The sequence below is a fragment of the Syngnathus typhle genome, linkage group LG4 (genome assembly GCF_033458585.1).
Source record: "Syngnathus typhle isolate RoL2023-S1 ecotype Sweden linkage group LG4, RoL_Styp_1.0, whole genome shotgun sequence".
Classification (NCBI taxonomy): Eukaryota; Metazoa; Chordata; class Actinopteri; order Syngnathiformes; family Syngnathidae; genus Syngnathus; species Syngnathus typhle.
Window position 1 is genome coordinate 3,555,912 of NC_083741.1, and position 21,524 is coordinate 3,577,435.

Genomic DNA, 21,524 nt, shown 5'->3' on the forward strand with positions numbered 1-21,524 from the left:
GGGTTTTGTCACTGTTAACTTGCAGGAAGCTGAGATTCATCCACGCCTTTATCTCCTCCAGACACAGGGAGAGGATGGATGAGGGAGATGGAGAAGGCTGGGTTATGGAGGGCGGGGGGTCAAGTTTGAGGTATAGCTGGGTGTCGTCCGCATAGCAATGAAATGAGATGCCGAACTTCCTGATTATATTGCCGAGGGGTAGTATGTAGAGAGTGAAGAGGGTAGGACCGATAATAAATGTATTATTTATTTATATAAATGCCGGTCCGCGAAAATATTTCTGACATGTAACCGGTCCGTGGCGCAAAAAAGGTTGGGGACCACTACTTTAGATGAAAAAAACGGCTTTGAAAAGAGATCTTACGGAGGCTACGAAAAAAGGTTCTCCAGCCTTGTAGTGCTAGTGATCCCGGGATGCTTCATGTGCCTACCTGTAGAATAAGAGCTCTCCAGTTCAAATTTACAGTGAACAACTGAGGAGCAGTCGTCCATTTGTTTCGTTTTACATTCATTTTTTTTTGTGTTTTTTTCCTGTTTTTACATTTCGTTTTACAATGGCGGATTACATATCCAAACGATTTTCAACTATGGATTTTCGATCGAAGCAGGAGGTCATCAGTAAAGGAAGACCAACTCCAGAGTTAAAAAGTTTGATTCGGACAATGGGACTTTAGAACGGAGTGGTATAAATGATCGAAAACAAGTTTTTGATTTCATGTGCTTTATTGAGTGTTTTTATGTGTGAAGACCGCTGATATGAGATTTTAATTAAACTAGTTCCAATTAAATAAGGAATAAGCCACACTAGAGCAGCGTTCCCCAACCTTTTTTGTGACACGGTTAGGTGCCAGACAAATTTTATCGGGGGGGGATGTCAGTGCCTCCCCAGTCATGAACCTCACCGCGCTACAATAGTTAGTTTTAGTTAGTTAGTTAGTTTATTGTTTAGCACATATTATATCAATAACTGTGCAAGGAGGGAGACGAAGCCTAGGGCTTGTAAAGAGCTCAACTCCTTCTAACCCCAAATTCCAACCCTTAATGCTGAGTGCCAAGCAGGGAGGCAATGGGTCCCATTTTTACAGTCTTTGGTATGACCCGGCCGGGGTTTGAACCCACAACCTTCCAGTCAGGGCGGACACTCTAACCACTAGGCCCACTGAGCTGGTTGTATACGTAGAGCTCCGGAGTCAACAGCTGATTTTTATTTTATTTTTTTAAGTGATACAGAGGACAAAGATTTCGATGGATTTAATGATTTGGAGTGAGACGGATGGTTCGATAAAATTGTTGTTTATGTTATAGTATGATATATACCGTATTTAATCAAATTATCGCCCATATTCTAATCATCGCGCAGTGTGTGTTAGCGATGACAAATGAATATCTTGCACCAAACGAATCAAGTATAATGAAGTAAATGTTCCTCTTTTTGTTTGCTAATGGGACGTCAAACGCTTTGTGTGGCGGGCTCCATCTAGTGTGGAAACTGAGAAGTGCAACAGAGTTGAGCTCAAGCTTCTTGTGCGGGCCATATTCAATTATGTTTTCAGAATTTGCTGCGGGCCAATAAAAACTGGGGGCGGCCCGCAGTTTGGACACCCCTACCTTACATTATACACATGGGCTACACAACAAACTGATGAATACCGTTTTTTTCCGTGTATAGTGCGCAAAATTTAACTAATTTATTGTCCTAAAATCTGGGGTGCGCATTATACATGGGTACAAAAAAAAAAAATATTTTTTTTTTTTTTTTAAGTCCCAATGATAGTCACACACGCAGGGAGGCAATGGGTCCCATTTTTATAGTCTTTGGTATGGTCTTAACTACTTCCTTTCTTCTCTGCTGTTCACTTCAAACACGCTCCATGCGACCGCAATGCTCTCGTATCAGACAAGGCTTGCTCGATCACCTGCTCGTTTGCTGTCTCACAATGTACCCTAGACAAATCCGAAACATTTGTTGCGGCTCCGAGTCACGACGAGGGGCAAGTTTTGGTTTCCAAGGGTGTTTTTATTCCTCTTCAACGTCTCTCCCATACAGAGCCGCCTCTTTCCCGTGCGCGGTGGTGCGTTTACGGGCAGTCGGAGAAATCAACGCCAACAAAAAAAAATACATCCAGCCTAGTTAAGACCATACCAAAGACTATAAAAATGGGACCCATTGCCTCCCTGCGTGTGTGACGATCATTGGGACTTTAAAAAAAAAATAAAAATTAAAAAAATTTTTTTAAAAAAATTCATAAAAATTGGGTGCGTATTATACATGGGTACAAGCTTTTTTCCAGCATCAGCATGCCATTTTTAGGGGTGCGTACTATACATGGGGGCGCACTATACACGGAAAAAAACGGTAACTAGCTTTGAAATCAGAGAATATTTTGAAAAGGTGAATGATAATAAAAGTTGCTAGCAATAGCTCTATTTTTTAAAGCGAAGACAATTTGATGCACATTTTGTCTTTGCGGGCTACATAAAATGATGTGGTGGGGCATATCTGGCCCCCGGGCCATGGGTTTGACACATATGCTGTACAGGATCACAGAGAGCTGAATGGAGGCTATCTAAGATTGAGCAAAAGGCTGACTAAAACCTGGACCTGTTGCCAGTGCATTGTCACAGAAGCTAAGGAAAAAAAATCATGCCAAAAAGAATCATTCAAAATACAAAACACATTAGTTTTTTTGTTTTTTTTCTGGCACCGTCATGTGTGGCAGCCTTCCAGCGGTTAATTGAATTTCCCCCCGGGGATCAATAAAGTATCTATCTATCTATCTATCTATCTATACAAATAAATTCGTTACACACCATTCGAAGAAATTGTGCCGTCTTCATATTGCCTAATTAAAATGACATCAACAAAGTCTCGAGGCGCTATGATACCCATAGCTGCTGAGGGTGTGACTGTTCGGCAGACGGAGATGTCCTGCAGAAGATTTGGAGACAAGACAGTTTCTCAGAGAACTGCTTTGAAAAATGTATATTACGTCATCTATCACACACATTTAAAAGCTGTACTAAAAAAAATACTATAAGCACAACAATCAATGAATTATTTTTTATTCAACTGAGAGGAGTATGAGCTAAACAAAAACAACATAGAAGGTAGAATCACAACTTTTTTGCCTCATGACCTGACCCAATTTGATTGTAAATAGTTTATGGCCAATCATACACCAAGTGTAAAATCTGCATAATGGTCATGCAAAATGTCTGTAAAACTGGTAATATTTACAAACCTCTGTGATTTGTTCCAAAAGTTCAAACTTCTTCACATTATTGTCCCACTTGACTCTGAGCCCTTTTGGTACCGGTTTCAGACACTCCCATACATTCTCTAAGGTGTCATTTATAACTCCATCCCCTTTATAGCTGCAGAAGTCAAATCAGAAAACACAGATTACGCCAGATACAGCCTTATAACTCCATCCTCTTTATAGCTGCAGGAGTCAAATCAGAAAACACAGATTACGCCAGATACAGCTTCATATTGCATTCATTCTCGGAGCAACATAACTAAACCATTAGGAGGTATGGGGTATATGCCACGGATATCCGGTAAGACCCGTATTTCTAAACCGCATGAGGGCGCTCTAGGCCTGTGGAATAATTGGAACTGCAACTGACAATGAGTCTGACGTCAGCACCGCAAATACTTCCGGAGTTAGCGGAGTTGTTTAAAAGTAACACAGAGGATGAAGATTTCAATGGATTTATTGATTTGGAGTGACACTGATGGTTCGATAAACTTATTTATGTTATAGTTATTGGAGCTATAATTTATATATACCGTAATGTTCGGACTATAAATCGAGTTTTCTTTTCATACTCAGGAGTGACTTAAATGTTCTTTTTCACAAATTTTTACTTGATCATTAACTTACTTACAAGTATAGTTGACCACTTCACGTTATTTTTAGTATAGTTGATCACTTCACATGCTTTGATATCTTTATCTTGAACATATTCAAAACATGAAAAATAGAGAGAAAAAATCAAATAAAGTAATTAACACTTTAAAGCGCCATATCCTCTGGACATGTCCTCTGTCACCAGGATGACAAAGGGCGAGAAATTTGATCGATGGATTTAATGATTTGGAGTGACACAAATAGTTTGATAATATTGTTGTTTATGTGATAGTTATTTAAAATATAGTTTATATATAGTTGTATGGGCCTGTGGAATAATTTGAACTGCGGCGCGGCACACGGCATTGTTGACAAAGGACAATCGATAAAAGATAAGAAATTTGATCGATGGATTTAATGATTTGGAGTGACACAAATGGTTTGATAATATTGTTGTTTATGTGATAGTTATTAAAAACAAAGTTTATATATCGTTGTATGGGCCTGTGGAATAATCTGAACTGCGGCGCGGCACACGGCATTGACAAAGGACGATCGATGGATTTAATGAATTGGAGTGACACAGATGGTTTTATAAACGTGTTATTTATGTAAGTTTTTTTTTAAAATAACTGAATGTTACGTCAGGCCCGTTCTCAGCTCCTCGTTTGTGTTTGTCACGTTAGCATACCGTATCGTTTAGCCTGTTGTTGCTCGTTCATGTCTGTTCTTGGTGTTGGATTTTGTCGAATAAATTGCCCCCCAAAATGCGACTTATACTCTGGAGCGACTTATATATGTTTTTTTTTCTCACTTTTTTGGGCATTTTATGGCTGGTGCGACTTAAACTCCGGAGGGACTTAGAGTCCGAAAATTACGGTAGTTACTATACAGGCCTGTGGAATAATTGGAACTGCAACTGACGATGAGTGACGTCAGTGCCGCATGCACTTCCGGAGTCAGCAGCGGCGTTGTTTAAAACTGACGCAGAGGACAAAGATTTCGATGGATTTAATGATTTGGAGTGACACGAATGGTTTGATAAACTTGTTATTTAAGTTATAGTTATTTTAATATCTGTTAATATGTTACGTAAGGCACGTTCTCGGTTCTTCGTTTATGCATCGTTAGCACACCGTATCGTTTACCCAGTTGTTGCCTATTCATGTCTTTTCTTGATGTTGGATTTTGTCAAATGAAGTTCCCCCAAAAATGCGACTTGTAGTCCAGTGCGACTTATATATGTTTTTTCTTCTTTATTATGCATTTTATGGCTGGTGCGACTTGTACTACGGAGTGACTTATAGTAGTGTTCAGAACAATAGTAGTGCTATGTGACGAAAAAGATGAATCCATGATTTGATCAGATATTTTATCCAGCTCAACGGCCTCTACCTGCCCCTAGTCCACAGGTAGGACAATCCAATCAAGTTGAAATGGAAAAAAGGCTGTGAAATTAGGCTATGAGTAGGAAAACATAGAAAAGGGGGTGTTTACATTAATAGTGGTGTGGTGCTCAGTAAGTCCATCCATCTATTTTTTGTACCCATTATCCCCACGGGGGTCGCGGGTGTGCTGGAGCCTATCCCAGCAGTCATCAAGCAGTCGGCGAGGGACACCCTGAATCAGTTGCCAGCCGATCGCAGGGCACAAAGAGACGAACAACCAGCCGCAGTCGCGCTCACACCTCGGGGCAATTTGGAGTGGGCAATCGGCCTACCAAGCATGTTTTTGGGATGGCGGAGGAAACTGGAGTGCCCAGAAAAACCTTATGCGGGCACAGGGAGAACATGATAACTCGACCCAGGGAGGGAACTCCGAACTGTGAGGTGGACATGCTAACCAGTACGCCACCACCGCTTAGTGAGCTTGTCAATTTTGTGGAACAAACCGGTGTGAATCAGGTGTCCCTATTCTAGTATGAAGCCATGATCTGTTGAACATGGTTTTCTTTTTGAAAGCCTGAGCAAAATGGGAACAATTTGAGACATTATTCACAACAGCATACTTCGATTCAGAACTTATTAATAAGGGGGAAAATGCAGGTGCAAAAAATTATATGTTGTTCGTCAACAATAACCTCTAATGCACTAAAATGTACAAAAAAAGAGACGCTTTGAAGAAAATGAAAAACAAGCATCAAAACGGATTGAAGAATACACGGGGTCCTCCGTTTACGATGACCTCGAGTTACGTTGTTTTGTGTTTACGACACAAGTCTCATATTATTTTTCATGTTATTTCAATGATTTTTTTTTTTGTATTTCATCTCATATATTTAAAGCCGTTTTTGGACCGGTTTTGCCGGTAAACAGCAACTTCAAGCTCAAACTCTCCGACGGACAAACCAGGGATGTAACTCAGCTCTGCTGCATCCAGTATGCACACGTGTGGATGAGTGATGAATTGAAACAGACGAGTGTGCTTACAAAAATCTCCAAAACGTGCTTTGAACGACTGCAGGAGTTTAGATGTCAAGCTACCTAGCTGCCGAATATCAACATGTTGAGAGGGGTCTCTTGCTGTGCAGGCAGCTTTAAATTCCCTCAGTTTTTCAAAGTGCAGTAAACGCCCCGTCTCAATATCCGCAACTAAGAGCTCTGGCTTATTCTCAAATGCAGACACAGCTTGTTGAAGGGATGCGACTGTATTTCCAATGCCTTGGATTTTCACGTTGAGTTTGTTTAGATGGGCAGTCATGTCCACAAGGTAGTTAAACTTCAGAAGCCACTCGATGTTGGTTAGTCAGGATGCTCAGCACTTTTCATTTCGAGAAAAGTCAGGATTTCGCTAAGGCAAGCTGCGAAACGGCCGAGCACCTTTCCTCTTGACAACCACTGGACATTGCTGTGCAGAACCAGACCAGGGTAGGCATTTCCAACTTCATCCAGCAGTGTTTTAAACTGGCGATCATGTAACGCTCTGGCAACAATGAAGTTGAACACCGGAATCACCAACAACATCACCTCACCTAGTTGCTCGCCACACATTTGCGCACAAAGCGCCTCCTGATGCAGAATGCAGTGAAGACTGACGATAGGTCTGTGTTCATGTTGACGAAGAAGGGCCACGAATCCTCGTTTTTTTCCCAACATACATGGAGCACCATCGGTACACAGAGAAATGAGTTTATCCATAGGTAGATTTTTCTCCTGGGCAAACTCCATGAACGCCTTGAATAAATCCTCCCCTCTTGTTGATCCCTTCATTGGCAAAATAGAAAGACTTTCCTCACGCAGCGTGTCACCGGCAACATATCTTGCAATCACACTGAATTGGGATACATGGCTCGCGTCTGTTGATTCAGCCAAAGCGAAGGAGAAGTAGACTGCTGTGTTTATGTCCCTCACTTGTGTTTCCTCCACTTGATTTGCCATCATAATGGCCCGATCATGAATGGTTCTTGCTGACAGAGGCATGTCTTTTATCCGTTTGAGTATCTTTTCTTTATCCGTGAAGTCGTCAAAAAGTTAATTAGCCACATCAAGCATAAATGTTTTGAAATACTCGCCATCAGTGAATGGCTTTCCGTTCCTCACAATTGCTAATGCGCCAGCAAAACTAGCTGAATTAAAGTCACCTTGTCTGGTACATAAACGGAGTTTCTGCTGACTAGCTTGGACTTTCCTCTGGAGCTCTTCTTCTTTCTGCATTCATGCATTCTTTCTGCTGTCCCCAGCTGGGTACTTGGTTGCAAATGTCGCATGTCGTGTCTCAAAGTGGTGCTTAATATTGGAGCGTTTCATTGATGCAATTTTGTCATTGCATATGAGGCACATAGCAGAGCCTTGTCTCTCCACAAATGCGAATTCTTCGGTCCACTCACTCTGAAATGTTCGGTAACCGCCATCTTTTTTTCTCTTTGCCATCAGCGAGGCAGGCACATAGTGTGGGGAAGTGCGAAAAGCGAAGTCATGGTCGAACGTCCACTAACCAGCAGCAGGTGTGCGAGATATGGCCAGATTTGAGGGGTGTGGTCATGCGTGTGTGACAGGAGTATTGTCTCATAAAAATCACGCTTTTTTGTCCGACCTGGCGTCACCCTTCTGTACACCGAAGGGCAGTTGGGATTGGCAGATATGATGCAACCGTGGATTTCAGTGGATGGATTGCAAACGTGATTGTATTTTATATGATGAAAGCTAATTTAACATTTTGATTTCAGTAGGTCTATTTTTTACTTTGATAATATAACAAAGTTATTTATTTCTTCAATTGAGTAAACAAATGTCAGATTTGTCCACGAGCCAGACGCAGTCACCAAAAGAGCCAGATATGGCTCGCGAGCCATAGGTTCCCGACCCCTGGTATACACCATTTTGGACTCTTGCCTAATTTCTCGCTTGCAACGCCCCATCCAGTGTGCAAGCCAACCACAGGAATAAATGTAAGGAATTGTTTTCACTTTTTCTATTACTGTACTGTTTCTTTTTATTACTGTTCCGACCCACATCGAAATTCAGTTTACGTCGCTGCGTAGGAACGTATCGACGTCGTAAACCGAGGACCCCCTGTATCCAAAACGGCGAATGCTCACCATTGAGGAGTACTAGGATGATCAAAGACTGTTTGGCGTTACTTCTAAGTACTGTGACAGTTAGAATATGCCTTTGTGAAGTTAATTTATTTGCAAGAATCCCCCCTAACCCCCAAGTCCAGTGGTGTCAAACGTACGGCCCGCGGGCCGGAACCGGTCCGCCAGTGGGTTCAGTCTGGCCCGCGGGATAAATCTGCATTATCAAAAAAGAATACATTTAATTTTCTTTAACATTTGCAGTTCCTATATTGTCCGGTAGGGGCATTGCGTTTTAGTCAGTTCTATCGCTTTACCCGCTTTTTCTGTTGACCCTGGCACCCTCTTCAGTGAAATGTCTTTGTCGAAAAAGAGAAAAGTGGAGACAGAGTGTCGGATTTTTCAAGAAAAATGGACCTCTTCCTAAATGTTCACGGAGGTGAATGGGAAACCCGTGTGCCTGGTGCATGCAGCAAGTTTCTGTGCTTAAGGAATACAATATTCGGCGCCACTATGAAACTCAGCATGGAGAAAAATACAACAGCTTGCACGGAGAACTGAGAAAACAGAAGGTAAATGAAATGCGGGGGCGTCTGAGGAAACAGCAATCTGTTTTCACCCGGAGCCGAGAGGTCAGTGATGCTGCGGTGAAAGCCACCTACGTAATTGCTAGCCAAATAGCATTAGCGTCAAAGCCATACTGTGGCGGGGAGTTCGTCAAAAACTGTATGCTGAAGGCTGCCGAAATTGTGTGTCCTGAGAAGTTTTTGCCAATATTAGCTTGACGAGAAATACCGTGGCAGACAGAATTTCGGAACTATCGGCAGACTTGGACAGCCAACTGAAACGCAGAGGGGATTCATTTCTGGCATTTTCCATTGCAATTGATGAGAGTACTGATATTACCGACGTCACTCAACTGGCCATATTCATTCGTGGAGTTGACGAGACTTTGACTGTCACAGAAGAGTTTCTCGAGTTGGTGCCTATGACCGACACCACAACCGTTGATGACATTTTCCGCTCCGTTGTTGGATCGCTAGACAGAGTCGGGACTGGTCCTGCGCCGTAAGCCTGGCTACTGATGGTGCGCCGTCAATGATCGGGAAAAAGGCAGGTGTGACAAAGTTCAGAGAGAAAGTACAAGCCGCAAATGGAAGAGCTGATTTTTGGACATTTCATTGCATTTTGCATCAGGAGGCATTATGTTGCAAGTCGCTAAAAATGGATCACGTCATGGAGGTGGTTGTCCGAACTGTTAATTTCATCCGAGCCAGAGATCTCAATCATCGTCAGTTTGACAGCTTTCTCAGTGACTGTAACATTACCCATGGTCTGCCATACCACACTGAAGTAAGATGGTTAAGCAGAGGTGCTGTGCTGAAGCGCTTCTTTGATCTACGTGGGGAAATCTGACAATTTATGGAGAAAAAAGGAAAACCTGTTAAGGAATTACAGTGCCCACTTTGGCTGCAGGACCTTGCATTTATGGTTGATATTACAGAGCACTTGAATAATCTGAACAAAATGTTGCAAGGACGCAAAAATATTGTAACACAGTATTATGACTGTGAAGTGACACAGTACAAAGACAAGATTTCAGGGTTGCTGAGGGAGTTTGAGAAGCGATTTCAGATCTTTAGCGAACTTGAGACAGAATTTGCAGTTTTTCGGTCACCATTCACAGTCAGACTATCAGGCTATCTTAAATTGACAGCACTGGCTGCAAAAATGTTGTCCATGTTTGGGACTACCTACCTTTGTGAGCAGGTCTTCTCAGTAATGAACATTAATAAAACAAAGCTTCGCTCAAAGCTCACACATAAGCACTTAAATGAGATTCTGAAACTGGCTGCTTCTCAGGACATGATGCCTGATATTGATGCACTTAATCCTATGGAATGCTGCTTTCAACATTGCACTATAAAAATAAACAGCTCTGAATATTTGCTGTTGTAATTGCTGGGAAAGTCAGTGCTAGTCAGTTTTCTTGTCAGTTTTCTTTGCATTATTTCTTATGCATGCCATATATGTTATGTGAGTTTTGCACTTGAATAAATGTAAAAGTGTTGTTGAAATTGCACATACTTTTCTTAAAAACTCTTAGGTTGTTCATAATATATTTAGTAAAAGGGACAATTCATTTCATATAAAGATTTTTATAATTTACGTCTTCTTTGCACTAATACAAAGAAAAAAAGTGGACTTGTTAGTTCTCTATCATTTTGGATCTGGTCTGGCCCCCTTGAGATCCGATTAAGTTGTATGCGGCCCCCAGACCAAAATGAGTTTGACACCCCTGCCCTAGTCCCTTTGTTAAATAGTAGCTGTGCAAAAGCTTACAATTGACCAAATACCGTAATTTTTGGACTATAAGTTGCGTTTCTTTTCATAGTTTTTGACTTATAATAAGGAGCGACTTGTGGTTTTTTTTCAAAAATAAAAAAAATAAAACGCGAAACCGCGATAAACGAACTGCGATGTAGCAAGGGGTTACTGTAATTTGAATTTCAAGTGACATCAGCAGCGCGACGCGGCGTGGCACGGCGGTTATTTACAAAAAGGACAAAGATTGATCACGGGATGACGAAGGGCCCCACGTACTACCGGGATCATTAGCGGCTTTTTTTCTAAGTGACACGGAGGACAAAGAGTTTGAAGGATTTAAGGCAGGGCTGTGGACTCGGTCGGGTTTTTGCACCGAGTCCGAGTCCGGCCTCATGGCCATGAGTCCGAGTCCGGCTGTCCATTTTTTCTGTTAATTCATGTGACTGATTAGTCTTTATTCAAGGCTAATTTAGATCAAAATCTAAACAATTACAACAGTTTTGTGATGGCTTTGTCTTTATTAAACATATAAACGAATACAATAAACAGATACTTTCAAGTTTTAATCATTAATTACACCATTATAGCTCAGACATTTATCTAAACACAAATAATTAGTGACGACCCCTTATTTGGAAACCGAAAAACCCATGTCGTACGGCGTCAGCACTATGTTGTTTTCAACAAAAACATGAAGAACTCACGTTTGCGTCAGTCAATTTTAATTTTTATAAAGGATTACTCTCATTTGATGCCCTCCGCGTTCTGCCATTGAAGCGGGGTGCATTCAAAGACCAGTCGTACAGACGGAACACTCATTCACTTCACCAAAACGCAACAATATAATTACGTGAGCTCTTTGCATAAACCTCGATGCAAAGAAACTCCTCTTTTTGGGTACAGGCTACAAGGAGTATATATTACAAAGGAGACTTTATACCTAATTGTGATCATCATTCATCCATCCATCCATTTTATTTTATTACTCATGTATTTTCAAAGCAAATTAATATTGTTGCATTTATTAATTTGCTTTAACATGACAGCGCAATATAATTAAAAGCTGACACGATAGCAATGTCAAACGTGTTCATTTAAGAAAAAGCCACACACGTTTTGTGATCAAATCTTTCATAACGAGAATGATTTGAGTGAATTGATTTTACAATTTTTATCCCCCCTCCCCACCATCTGTCACTTTGCTTGGGACAAAAGGAGCCTTCAGAACTGAAATTTCGTCTCAATTATTCATTCAAATCAATTCACTCAAATCATTCTCGTTATGAAAGATTTGATCACAAAATTTTTCCGTCTGTTCGACTGGTTTTTGAATGCACCCCGCTTCAAAGGCAGAACGCGGATGAATTTAAAGACAATAAATGAGAATAATCCTTTATAAAAATTAAAATTGACTGACGCAAACGTGAGTTCTTTATGTTTTTATTGAAAACAACATAGTGCTGATGCCGTACGACATCGGTTTTTCGCTATAATTCGGTATAATTCGACGTAGTCCAAACTCACCCAAAGTAAAGGTTTCATGGGAATATTATTGTCATAATTGTCTGGACCATATATGATAATTGTTTAATGGTAGTTATTGATAGATCTTGAAGATGTCAAGTTATAGGTGCATATAGCACGTTCATTGTAAGAGGGGAAGAGATGTTGTGTATTTTGGGCTAACTCAAATTCCGTAGTAGAAAAACCCCAGAAGTGGGATGGGCGCATTCTGTGTTGTTGTAGTACGCCCTGTGAACGCACTGTGAGTAAGGAATAAAGCAGTTATCATTCACGTCGTTGTCCGACCTATTCTTGCTATCTAAGAACCTGGAAAATAGTAAGGATATAACATATCACGGGTCATTACGACGAGTTTGGTGGAGTTTTTACTGCTTCTTCCAACTCCTACCGCGCTGACTGTAACCTGACACTCTCTGGCTGCAACTTGCCTCTTTTTTTTTTATTGTCTGACTCGGTGGACTCGGTCAAAATCAGCACTGAGTCCGAGTCCGGCAAAAATGACCGAGTCCGACCGAGTCCGAGTCCCCGAGTCCGAACCGAGTCCACAGCCCTGATTTAAGGATTTGGATCGACACAGAAGGTTTGAAAACTATTATGGCTTTCACGCACGCCCGGTCCTACTCTACGGCGCTCTCTTTCACCTCCGTGGATAGAAGTCGGGGGCCGGCGCTCGGCCGGGTGGCCATCCGGGGACGGTGCTCGGACATGGCTTTTACGCACGCCCGGTCCTACTCTACGGAGCTCTTTTTCACCTCCGTGGATGGAAGTTGAGGGCCGGCGCTCAGCCGGGTGGCTGTCCGGGGATGGTGGATGGGGCTCGGTCATGGCTTTTACGCACGCCCGGTCCTATTCTATGGATCTCTCTTCCACCTCCGTGCCTGGAAGTACACGCCGCCACACGCCTGGAAGTTTTGTTAAATAAAGAGCCGTTTACCAAACCTTTCCTTGTACTTTGTTAACGCTACAATATATTTATATAGTAGCTCTGTGGAATAACGACGAGGCTGACGTCAGGCCGCACGCGCGGCGTTGTTGACAAAGGACGAGGAATTTGATCGATGGATTTAATGATTTAAAGTGCACAGATGGTTTGATAATATTATTGCTTATATAATAGTTATTTGATATCTAATTTATATCGGTATATGGGCCTGTGGAATATTTTGAAGTGCAAGCGCCGTCAGCGGCGCCCACCCATTGTTGACAAAGGACGATCGATGGATTTAATGAATTGGAGTGACACAGATGGTTTTATAAATGTGTTCTTTATGTAATAGTTTTTTTAATAACTCTGAATGTTACGTCAGGTAGGGATGGGAGGATCGATAAAAAATATCGATATATCGATCCAGGCTGCTCATTTTTGAGTATCGATCTCCCTAGCTAAAATATCGATACTTACAATTATTTAATTATATTTTTCCTCATTTTTTTTCTGCTCCAATTTGACGACTTGCACTCATGCTAGCACTACTTTTCCTTCCGCCTGCTGCACCGGCGTGTCCTGCTGCACCGGCGTGTCCTGCTCTGCTCTGCTCGCGCCCCCTTTTCTCACAAGCCAAGCCCTCCTCCTCCGCCCCCGTTCCAATCCAAACAAACACAAACAAGCATGGCCACGGCGGCGGCCCAGTCCGAACGCAAGAGAAGTCTGGTTTGGGGATATTAGATTTTACTTAATAACAACGAGGCAAAATGTGAAATATGTCACAAAACAATTAAATATTGTGGCAACACCACAAACTTGACAAAACATTTAAGCAAAATTCACCCCACGGTTCATGAAGAGCTGCAGTTGAAACGTGCCGCAGACACTAATGCAGCGACGGAAAACCCTGCAGCCACACCGAGGCTAAGGTACCAAAGTACCTTAGAAGCAGCGTTTCAGAAAGGCAAGACATATCCAGGTATCAGGTGCTAACCAAAAATCGTAAGCATTTGTGGTTGATGTGCTATTTGAAGCAATAATTACTACGCTTTAGTCAGTCATTTATAAATAAAGTTTTCCCCTTTTCAATTTGTGGTCGAACGCCATACGTTTTATTTGTAACTCCACTTCCTATAAACAACACTAAAGTATTACAATATTAAATGTAAGTATCCAGTGGCTTTACAAATTGATAGTTTTGCTGCTCATGACGATTAAGCCCTGCATCTCTGTTGGTACCATGTCTCTTTTTAGATTACCGTTTTTTTCCGTGTATAGTGCGCCCCCATGTATAGTACGCACCCCTAAAAATGGCATGCTGATGCTGGAAAAAAGCTTGTACCCATGTATAATACGCACCCAATTTTTATGAATTTTTTTTAATTTATTTTTTATTTTTTATTTTTTTTAAGTCCCAATGATCGTCACACACGCAGGGAGGCAATGGGTCCCATTTTTATAGTCTTTGGTATGGTCTTAACTAGGCTAGATGTAATTTTTTTTGTTGGCGTTGATTTCTCCGACTGCCCATAAACGCACCACCGCGCACGGGAAAGAGGCGGCTCTGTATGGGAGAGACGTCGAAGAGGAATAAAAACACCCTTGGAAACCAAAACTTGCCCCTCGTCGTGACTCGGAGCCGCAACAAATGTTTCGGATTTGTGTAGGGTACATTGTGACAGACAGCAAACTAGCAGGTGATCGAGCGAGCGTCTGATACAAGAGCATTGCGGTCGTATGGAGCGTGTTTGAAGTGAACAGCAGAGACGAAAGGAACAAGGCAAAGTGTTGTGAAATAAAATATTACCTGTAATACGCATTTTGTTATTTGCTGATTGAAACTGCTAATTAAACTGTGAATTGAAACTAATAGGTGGAGAACTGAACTCTCGCTCTTTATATAGCTGACGTGTCTTGCGCAACCGTTCTGCGCATCTGTAATGGCGGCCTCCGTATGACGTCCGGTCCGCGATGGAGATTAAAAAACAAACAATATTTGACAATAACACACCATCAAGGATTGCACCATCGCATCAAACGATGTGTCGTCATATATGAATTTTACTAAGTGTGTTGGGCAGGATGGCTGAATGTGATGCGCGATTGACAACAAACAAGAAGAAAGGTGAGTTTTATTTCGGGGGAGATTTGTCATGTCTCGTCCCCAGTTTTGCTATGTGTCTAGGTTGCCATAGTTTCTGTTCGCGTCGCCCCTCTCTTCCTGTGTCACCTCAATCGATGTAACGTGTTTTGTATTTAAGTCCTGTCTGCCCCTCGCTCACCGTTGGATCATTGCATGTGTTACTGTCATTCTGTTCCTGTCTTTGGTAATGTCACCCTGTCTTTTTGTTCTACGACTTTGTCGGTCAGTCCTGTTGTTGGTTTTGTTGTACCATGACTTTCTTTAAAAAAAAAAAAAAAAAAAAAAAAAAATTAAAAAAAAAAAAAATTACATTTTTTTTTCTTTGTACCCATGTATAATACGCACCCCAGATTTTAGGACAATAAATTAGTTAAATTTTGCGCACTATACACGGAAAAAAACGGTATACTAAAAGACAAAACATTTTCCCAACAACAGAGAGAGAGAGAGAAAAAAGTAAAGAATAGCTCATTTTTATTAAAGTTATACTATTAATATGCATCTTCCACTAATGCACTAATGTCTAAAAAGGTTAATAATTCATGTACATGACCTAATACTTTTTTCTACAAAATTCAATAGATGACTCTCCAAGAGCAAGAATGCCACTGCATTTAAATTGTTTTTTTGGCAGGAAATTACACTTCCGGTATCGATATCGGATCGAATATCGGGTAGTTTGGGTAGGAAATACTTGGTATCGGATCGATTCCAAAATCATTGGTATCGCCCATCCCTAACGTCAGGCCCGTTCTCAGCTCTTCTTTTGTGTTTATGTCACGTTAGCATACCTATCGTTTAGCCTGTTGTTGCTCGTTCATGTCTGTTCTTGGTGTTGGATTTTGTCGAATAAATTGCCCCCCAACATGCGACTTATACTCCGGAGTGACTTAATATGTTTTTTCTCACTTTTTTGGGCATTTTATGGCTGATGCGACTTGTACTCCGGAGCGACCTTTAGTCCGAAAATTACCGTAACACCCCAACGGGCCTAAAAAGAAATCGAGGACTATTTTGTGGACTTATGAGAGTAAAACTGTTCTTTTCGGGTCCAAGGGCCACAGACAATTTGTGAGACAATCTCTAAACTCTGAATTCAAGGCACAGTTCACAGTGAAGACAGTCAAGCATGTTAGTGCAGGCCTCATGATATGGGCACTTTTCTCCTGCTATGGTGTTTGAATATGTCAAAATACTTGCGGTCATGCTGCCTTGTGCTGAAGAGGACATGACCTTGAAATGGGTGTTTTGACAAGGCAATGACCCCAAACACACAAATAAACAAGCAAAATTTTGGTTCTAATCCAAAATTCGAGTTTTGGAGTGGCACTGAACTTGTTCACACAGTGAATTTATGGGGTGTCATCAAAAAGTGTCGTCTACTTGTTTGTCTATCGTGTACTATGTCTCGTCACCGTGGGATAGAGGAAACGGATTTTTGGTTTCTTTGTGTGTCTTGACATATGAAGGGATTGACAATAAAAAAGCTGGCTTTGAAAAGCTGTTTCTGAAGCAAAACCAAGAAATGTGAATGAATTGTGGAATGTTGTTAAAAAAAACTTCGAGTAGAATAACAGCTGAACTCTGCCAAAGGTTGGTTAACTCTATGCCTTGCACTTGTGAAGAAAACTTGAATAAACTGAGCTTATGTAAAGAAAAAATACTAGTTTCGTGAGTCACAGAATTGCTTAAATAAGGCAGTTTGAACATAATGGTTTTGAGTTTGTAGCATCAACAGCAGATACTACCGTATTTTCCGCCCTATTAGGCGCACCTAAAAACCAAAATTTTTATCAAAAGTCGACAGTGCGCCTTATAGGCCGGTGCGCCTTATATATGGATCAATACAGTAAGCAGCCGCTGGCCGATTTCATTTTCCCCCGTAGAAGAAGAAGCGTGCGGTAGAAGAAGCGCGCGGTAGAAGAAGCGCGCGGTAGAAGAAGAAGCGCGCGGTAGAAGAAGAAGCGCATGGTAGATTCAAATTCCATTTGTTTACGTGCAGACCCCAAAATGGCTCCTACTAAGAGACACGCCTACGACGCAGAATTCAAACTCAAGGCGATCAGTCACGCAGTAGAACACGGGAATACAGCAGCAGCCAGGGAATTTAACATTAATGAATCAATGGTGCGGAAGTGGAGGAAGCAAGAAGACGACCTGCGCCAAGTAAAGAAAACTAAACTGAGTTTCCGAGGGTGCAAGGCGAGATGGCTAACGTTGGAGGACAAACTCGAACAATGGGTTGTTGAACAGAGAGCAGCAAGTAGAAGTGTCAGTACAATCACTATTCGAATGAAGGCAACAGCGCTAGCAAGCGAACTTAACATTAACAATTTTAAAGGCGGTCCTTCTTGGTGCTTTCGTTTCATGAAAAGACGTAATCTCTCCATCCGCGCACGGACTACTGTTTCACAGCAACTGCCGAAAGACTACCAAGAAAAGCTAGCCACTTTCCGCGCATATTGCAAAAACAACATTACTGAAAAAAACATCCGGCCAGAGCACATCACCAACATGGACGAGGTTCCACTCACCTTCGATATTCCTGTGAACCGCACTGTGGATAAAACGGGAGCACGCACGGTAAACGTTCGCACCACAGGGAATGAGAAGTCCTCCTTCACTGTGGTTCTCGCTTGCCAGGCTAATGGCCATAAACTTCCACCCATGGTCATTTTCAAGAGGAAGACCTTGCCAAAAGAAAACTTTCCAGCCGGCGTCGTCATCAAAGCTAACTCGAAGGGATGGATGGATGAAGAAAAGATGAGCGAATGGTTGAAAGAAATTTACGTGAAGAGGCCGGGTGGCTTTTTTCACACAGCTCCGTCCCTATTGGTCTACGACTCCATGCGCTCCCACGTCACAGTTGGTGTCAAAAAAGCACACCAATTCGATACTCGCCGTCATTCCGGGTGGATTGACAAAAGAACTCCAGCCGCTAGATATTGGTGTCAACAGGGCATTCAAAGCTAGACTGCGAACTGCGTGGGAACAGTGGATGACAGAAGGCGAACACACGTTCACCAAGACAGGGAGACAGCGCCGGACGACATACGCCAATATCTGCCAGTGGATTGTAAATGCCTGGGCTGATATATCAGTCTCAACTGTGGTCCGAGCTTTCAGGAAGGCAGGAATTGTCACTGAACTGCTAGACAACAGCAGCGACAGTGACTCGATTAGTGACAACGCCGACGAGACGGAGCCGGGCATATTGGATCCCGTAATCGCCCCACTGTTTCATTCGGACACTGGAGATGAAGAATTCGAGGGATTCACGGATGTGGAATAACTTTATAAAGTGAGCTTTACACGTTTATTTTGCGTGCTGTGTTGTGTGACGTTTGACGTTAACGTTTGAACAACGTTGAGTTATTTATATATTGTTATTGCTTTGCACTATTTCGAGTGTTACTATATTGCAGTGCTTCTCAATTATTTTCTGTTACGCCCCCCCCTAGCAAGAAGAAAACTATTCACGCCCCCCCCCTCCCCACCGTGACTATCCTAACTTGTCTTGTAAGTCGTAAAATGTTGCACTGTCGCAAACGTCACAGAAGTAACAATGAGAGCGCCACTGCCCCCTGCTGGGAAGATGGGCAATTACACTTTATTCTAGTACTGCAAAAAAAAAGCCTGTTCCCCAGGGTCACACGCGCCCCCCAGGTATAGCACGGCGCCCCCCAAGGGGGGCGCGCCCCACTATTTGAGAAGCACTGCTATATTGTCATAGCGCTAACGTTTGATTTACCTTAAGAATTCGAGGGATTCACGGATGAGGAATAACTTTATAAAGTGAGCTTTACACGTTTATTTTGTGTGCTGTGTTGTGTGACGTTTGACGTTAACGTTTGAACAACGTTGCGTTATTTATATATTGTTATTGCTTTGCACTGTTTCGAGTGCTACTATATTGTGATAGCGCTAACGTTTGATTTACCTTAAGAATTCGAGGGATTCACGGATGAGGAATAACTTTATAAAGTGAGCTTTACACGTTTATTTTGTGTGCTGTGTTGTGTGACGTTTGACGTTAACGTTTGAACAACGTTGTTATTTATATATTGTTATTGCTTTGCACTATTTCGTGTTACTATATTGTGATAGCGCTAACGTTTGATTCACCTTAACAGTATCAGACTGTTTCTTACGTGTTTATTGAATCCAAGAAAAGTTCCCCTCCATTATGTGATATAAATGTTGCACTACATGTTATACCCTGCTGTTGTTAATCTATAAATAAAGTTTAACTGACCTATCTGACTGTTTTGTTGACATTCCCTGTAGCGTAGCTCCTTCTAATGAATGCATAAGGTAACCCCAGCCTCTACTGTAGCCTCTATTTTATGCGCCTTATAGGCCGGTGCGCCTTATATATGGATGAAGTTTTAAAATTAGCCATTCATTGAAGGTGCGCCTTATAGCCCGGTGCGCCTTATAGGGCGGAAAATACGGTACTATTATTGTGAACACCCACTTTTCTAGTTTTCTTTTTACTAAGAGCTCAATTTCACAGCAGTAGTCCACCCTCGCCCCCTAAAAAACTACATCGGCATATGCAGCTTGAGACAGCGTGTATGTAGAGGCAATACTGTTCCACTGTCCCTGCACCCCCCCCAAAATGTCTGAAGACTCTCAGCAGAATAGGTAATATATTGATTAACTTTGCTCTTTTACTTCTATTACATATGCCTGCTCATTTCTAGGGGTGTAACGATTCATCGATACACATCGATTAATCCATATAATGCTCTACGATTTGTTGGCATCGATTCTAAACGTAAACATCGATGTTTATCGCCCGTTTTTGACCTCGGACATTAGACGCGACTTTATTTTGAAATCCAGTTCATTGTTGCTTGCTTCCTCTTTCCGGGAGCAGTGCGCGCCGCGGCGCGTTGTGTTGTGAGCAGAGCAGGCACGTGAAAGGGGAGCCGACAACTACGCGGCTCCTGGGCTGGTGCTATAGCTAGTGTCCAAGAAGACGAGGAAATTCGCTCCCCTTTGGGCTTCAAGTCATTTGTTTGGAAGCACTTTGTAATAACAAAGAGTTTGCAGTACCTTTTTGATTTTGCGTATGAATTGTTATAAATCAGGATATTGTTCTATATCGATCGTAGAGCACTATATCGTGATGTATCGTGAATAAATCACAGCAGGCTTTAAGATATCGGCAAATATCGTATCGTGGTTTTTTGTATCGATATATCGTATCGTGACAAAACCCGCGATTTACACCCCTACTCATTTCTCACTAAAGACTGTTTCATCATTTTATTAAAATGAATATTATGAGGTTGAGGGTTCTCACACATTCCCTGGGAACTCGGACGAAGGTCGCCATGATACAATGACGTCATTCTGTGGAAGACAAGAAAATTATATTTAGTGATAGAGAACTACTGTTAGAATTTCTAGGTTTGAAAATAACTAGCCAGTGATTTTGGAGCTGGATCTACAATGAACTGCAGGTCCAAGTGCCAAAATTAAATGTAATAACTTTATTAGCAGTGTTATGTGTGTATTTTGACAAGCCGGCATTGATCAAATTTATCTGATCCATTAACAGGTGATGCACTCAACACACACCTAAGACTCAGATGTAAACTTGTGTGATCAGATAAAGATACAGTCCGCCGCCTACTGCACGATGACTGCTGGGATAGGCTCCAGCACGCCCGTGTGGGGACAAGCGGTATAGAAAATGGATGAACAATGTACAACAGTTAAGAAATTTTACAAGGGATGGCTTTAGTGCTATACATTTGCAATTGACTGCCACTTCACTAATGGCATATCAGAATAGGCTTGTGTTAAGATTCTATTTTGGCAGAGCGAGGGGGGATTTGTTTGATGTTTGGGGAAAATTGTTGTACTTATATCCCCAACAATACTGCTCCCGATGGGAGTTTCACATCAGCACTGAGGGGACTGAGGGAATTGTCCAATGAATTAAAAGCATACTCAGGTATATCTAGTCCATTCACCGTAATTTCTGGACTATAGGACGCGACTTTTTTCCAAAATTTTGAACCCTGCGGTTTATAGTCAGGTGCGACTTATATAAGGATTTTTTCGTGATTTTTGTGATGACTTGATTACTTTTATACACTGCGGTATCTTGAAGAAAAAAAACAAAAATCCTATTTTAAAACACTACTATGGCTGCTGCTTATTCTGGCTGTGTTGCTTGTGACTATTATGAGCTTTAGTAGGAATGCACGCTAGGTGACCTGC

General features: G+C 41.8%; 1 protein-coding gene across 1 annotated transcript in view; it reads right to left on the minus strand.

Annotated features, from left to right (window-relative positions):
- The window catches only part of stard5 (StAR related lipid transfer domain containing 5), a 47,239-nt gene that overhangs the window by 18,398 nt on the left and 7,317 nt on the right, over positions 1 to 21,524 (minus strand). Inside the window, exons 2-4 of the mRNA XM_061276218.1 lie at positions 20,599 to 20,648; positions 3,243 to 3,375; positions 2,812 to 2,929 (exon numbers count right to left, since the gene is read on the minus strand). Of these exons, the coding sequence (XP_061132202.1) occupies positions 2,812 to 2,929; positions 3,243 to 3,375; positions 20,599 to 20,648 (301 nt within the window). The remainder of the gene's footprint in view (positions 1 to 2,811; positions 2,930 to 3,242; positions 3,376 to 20,598; positions 20,649 to 21,524) is intronic.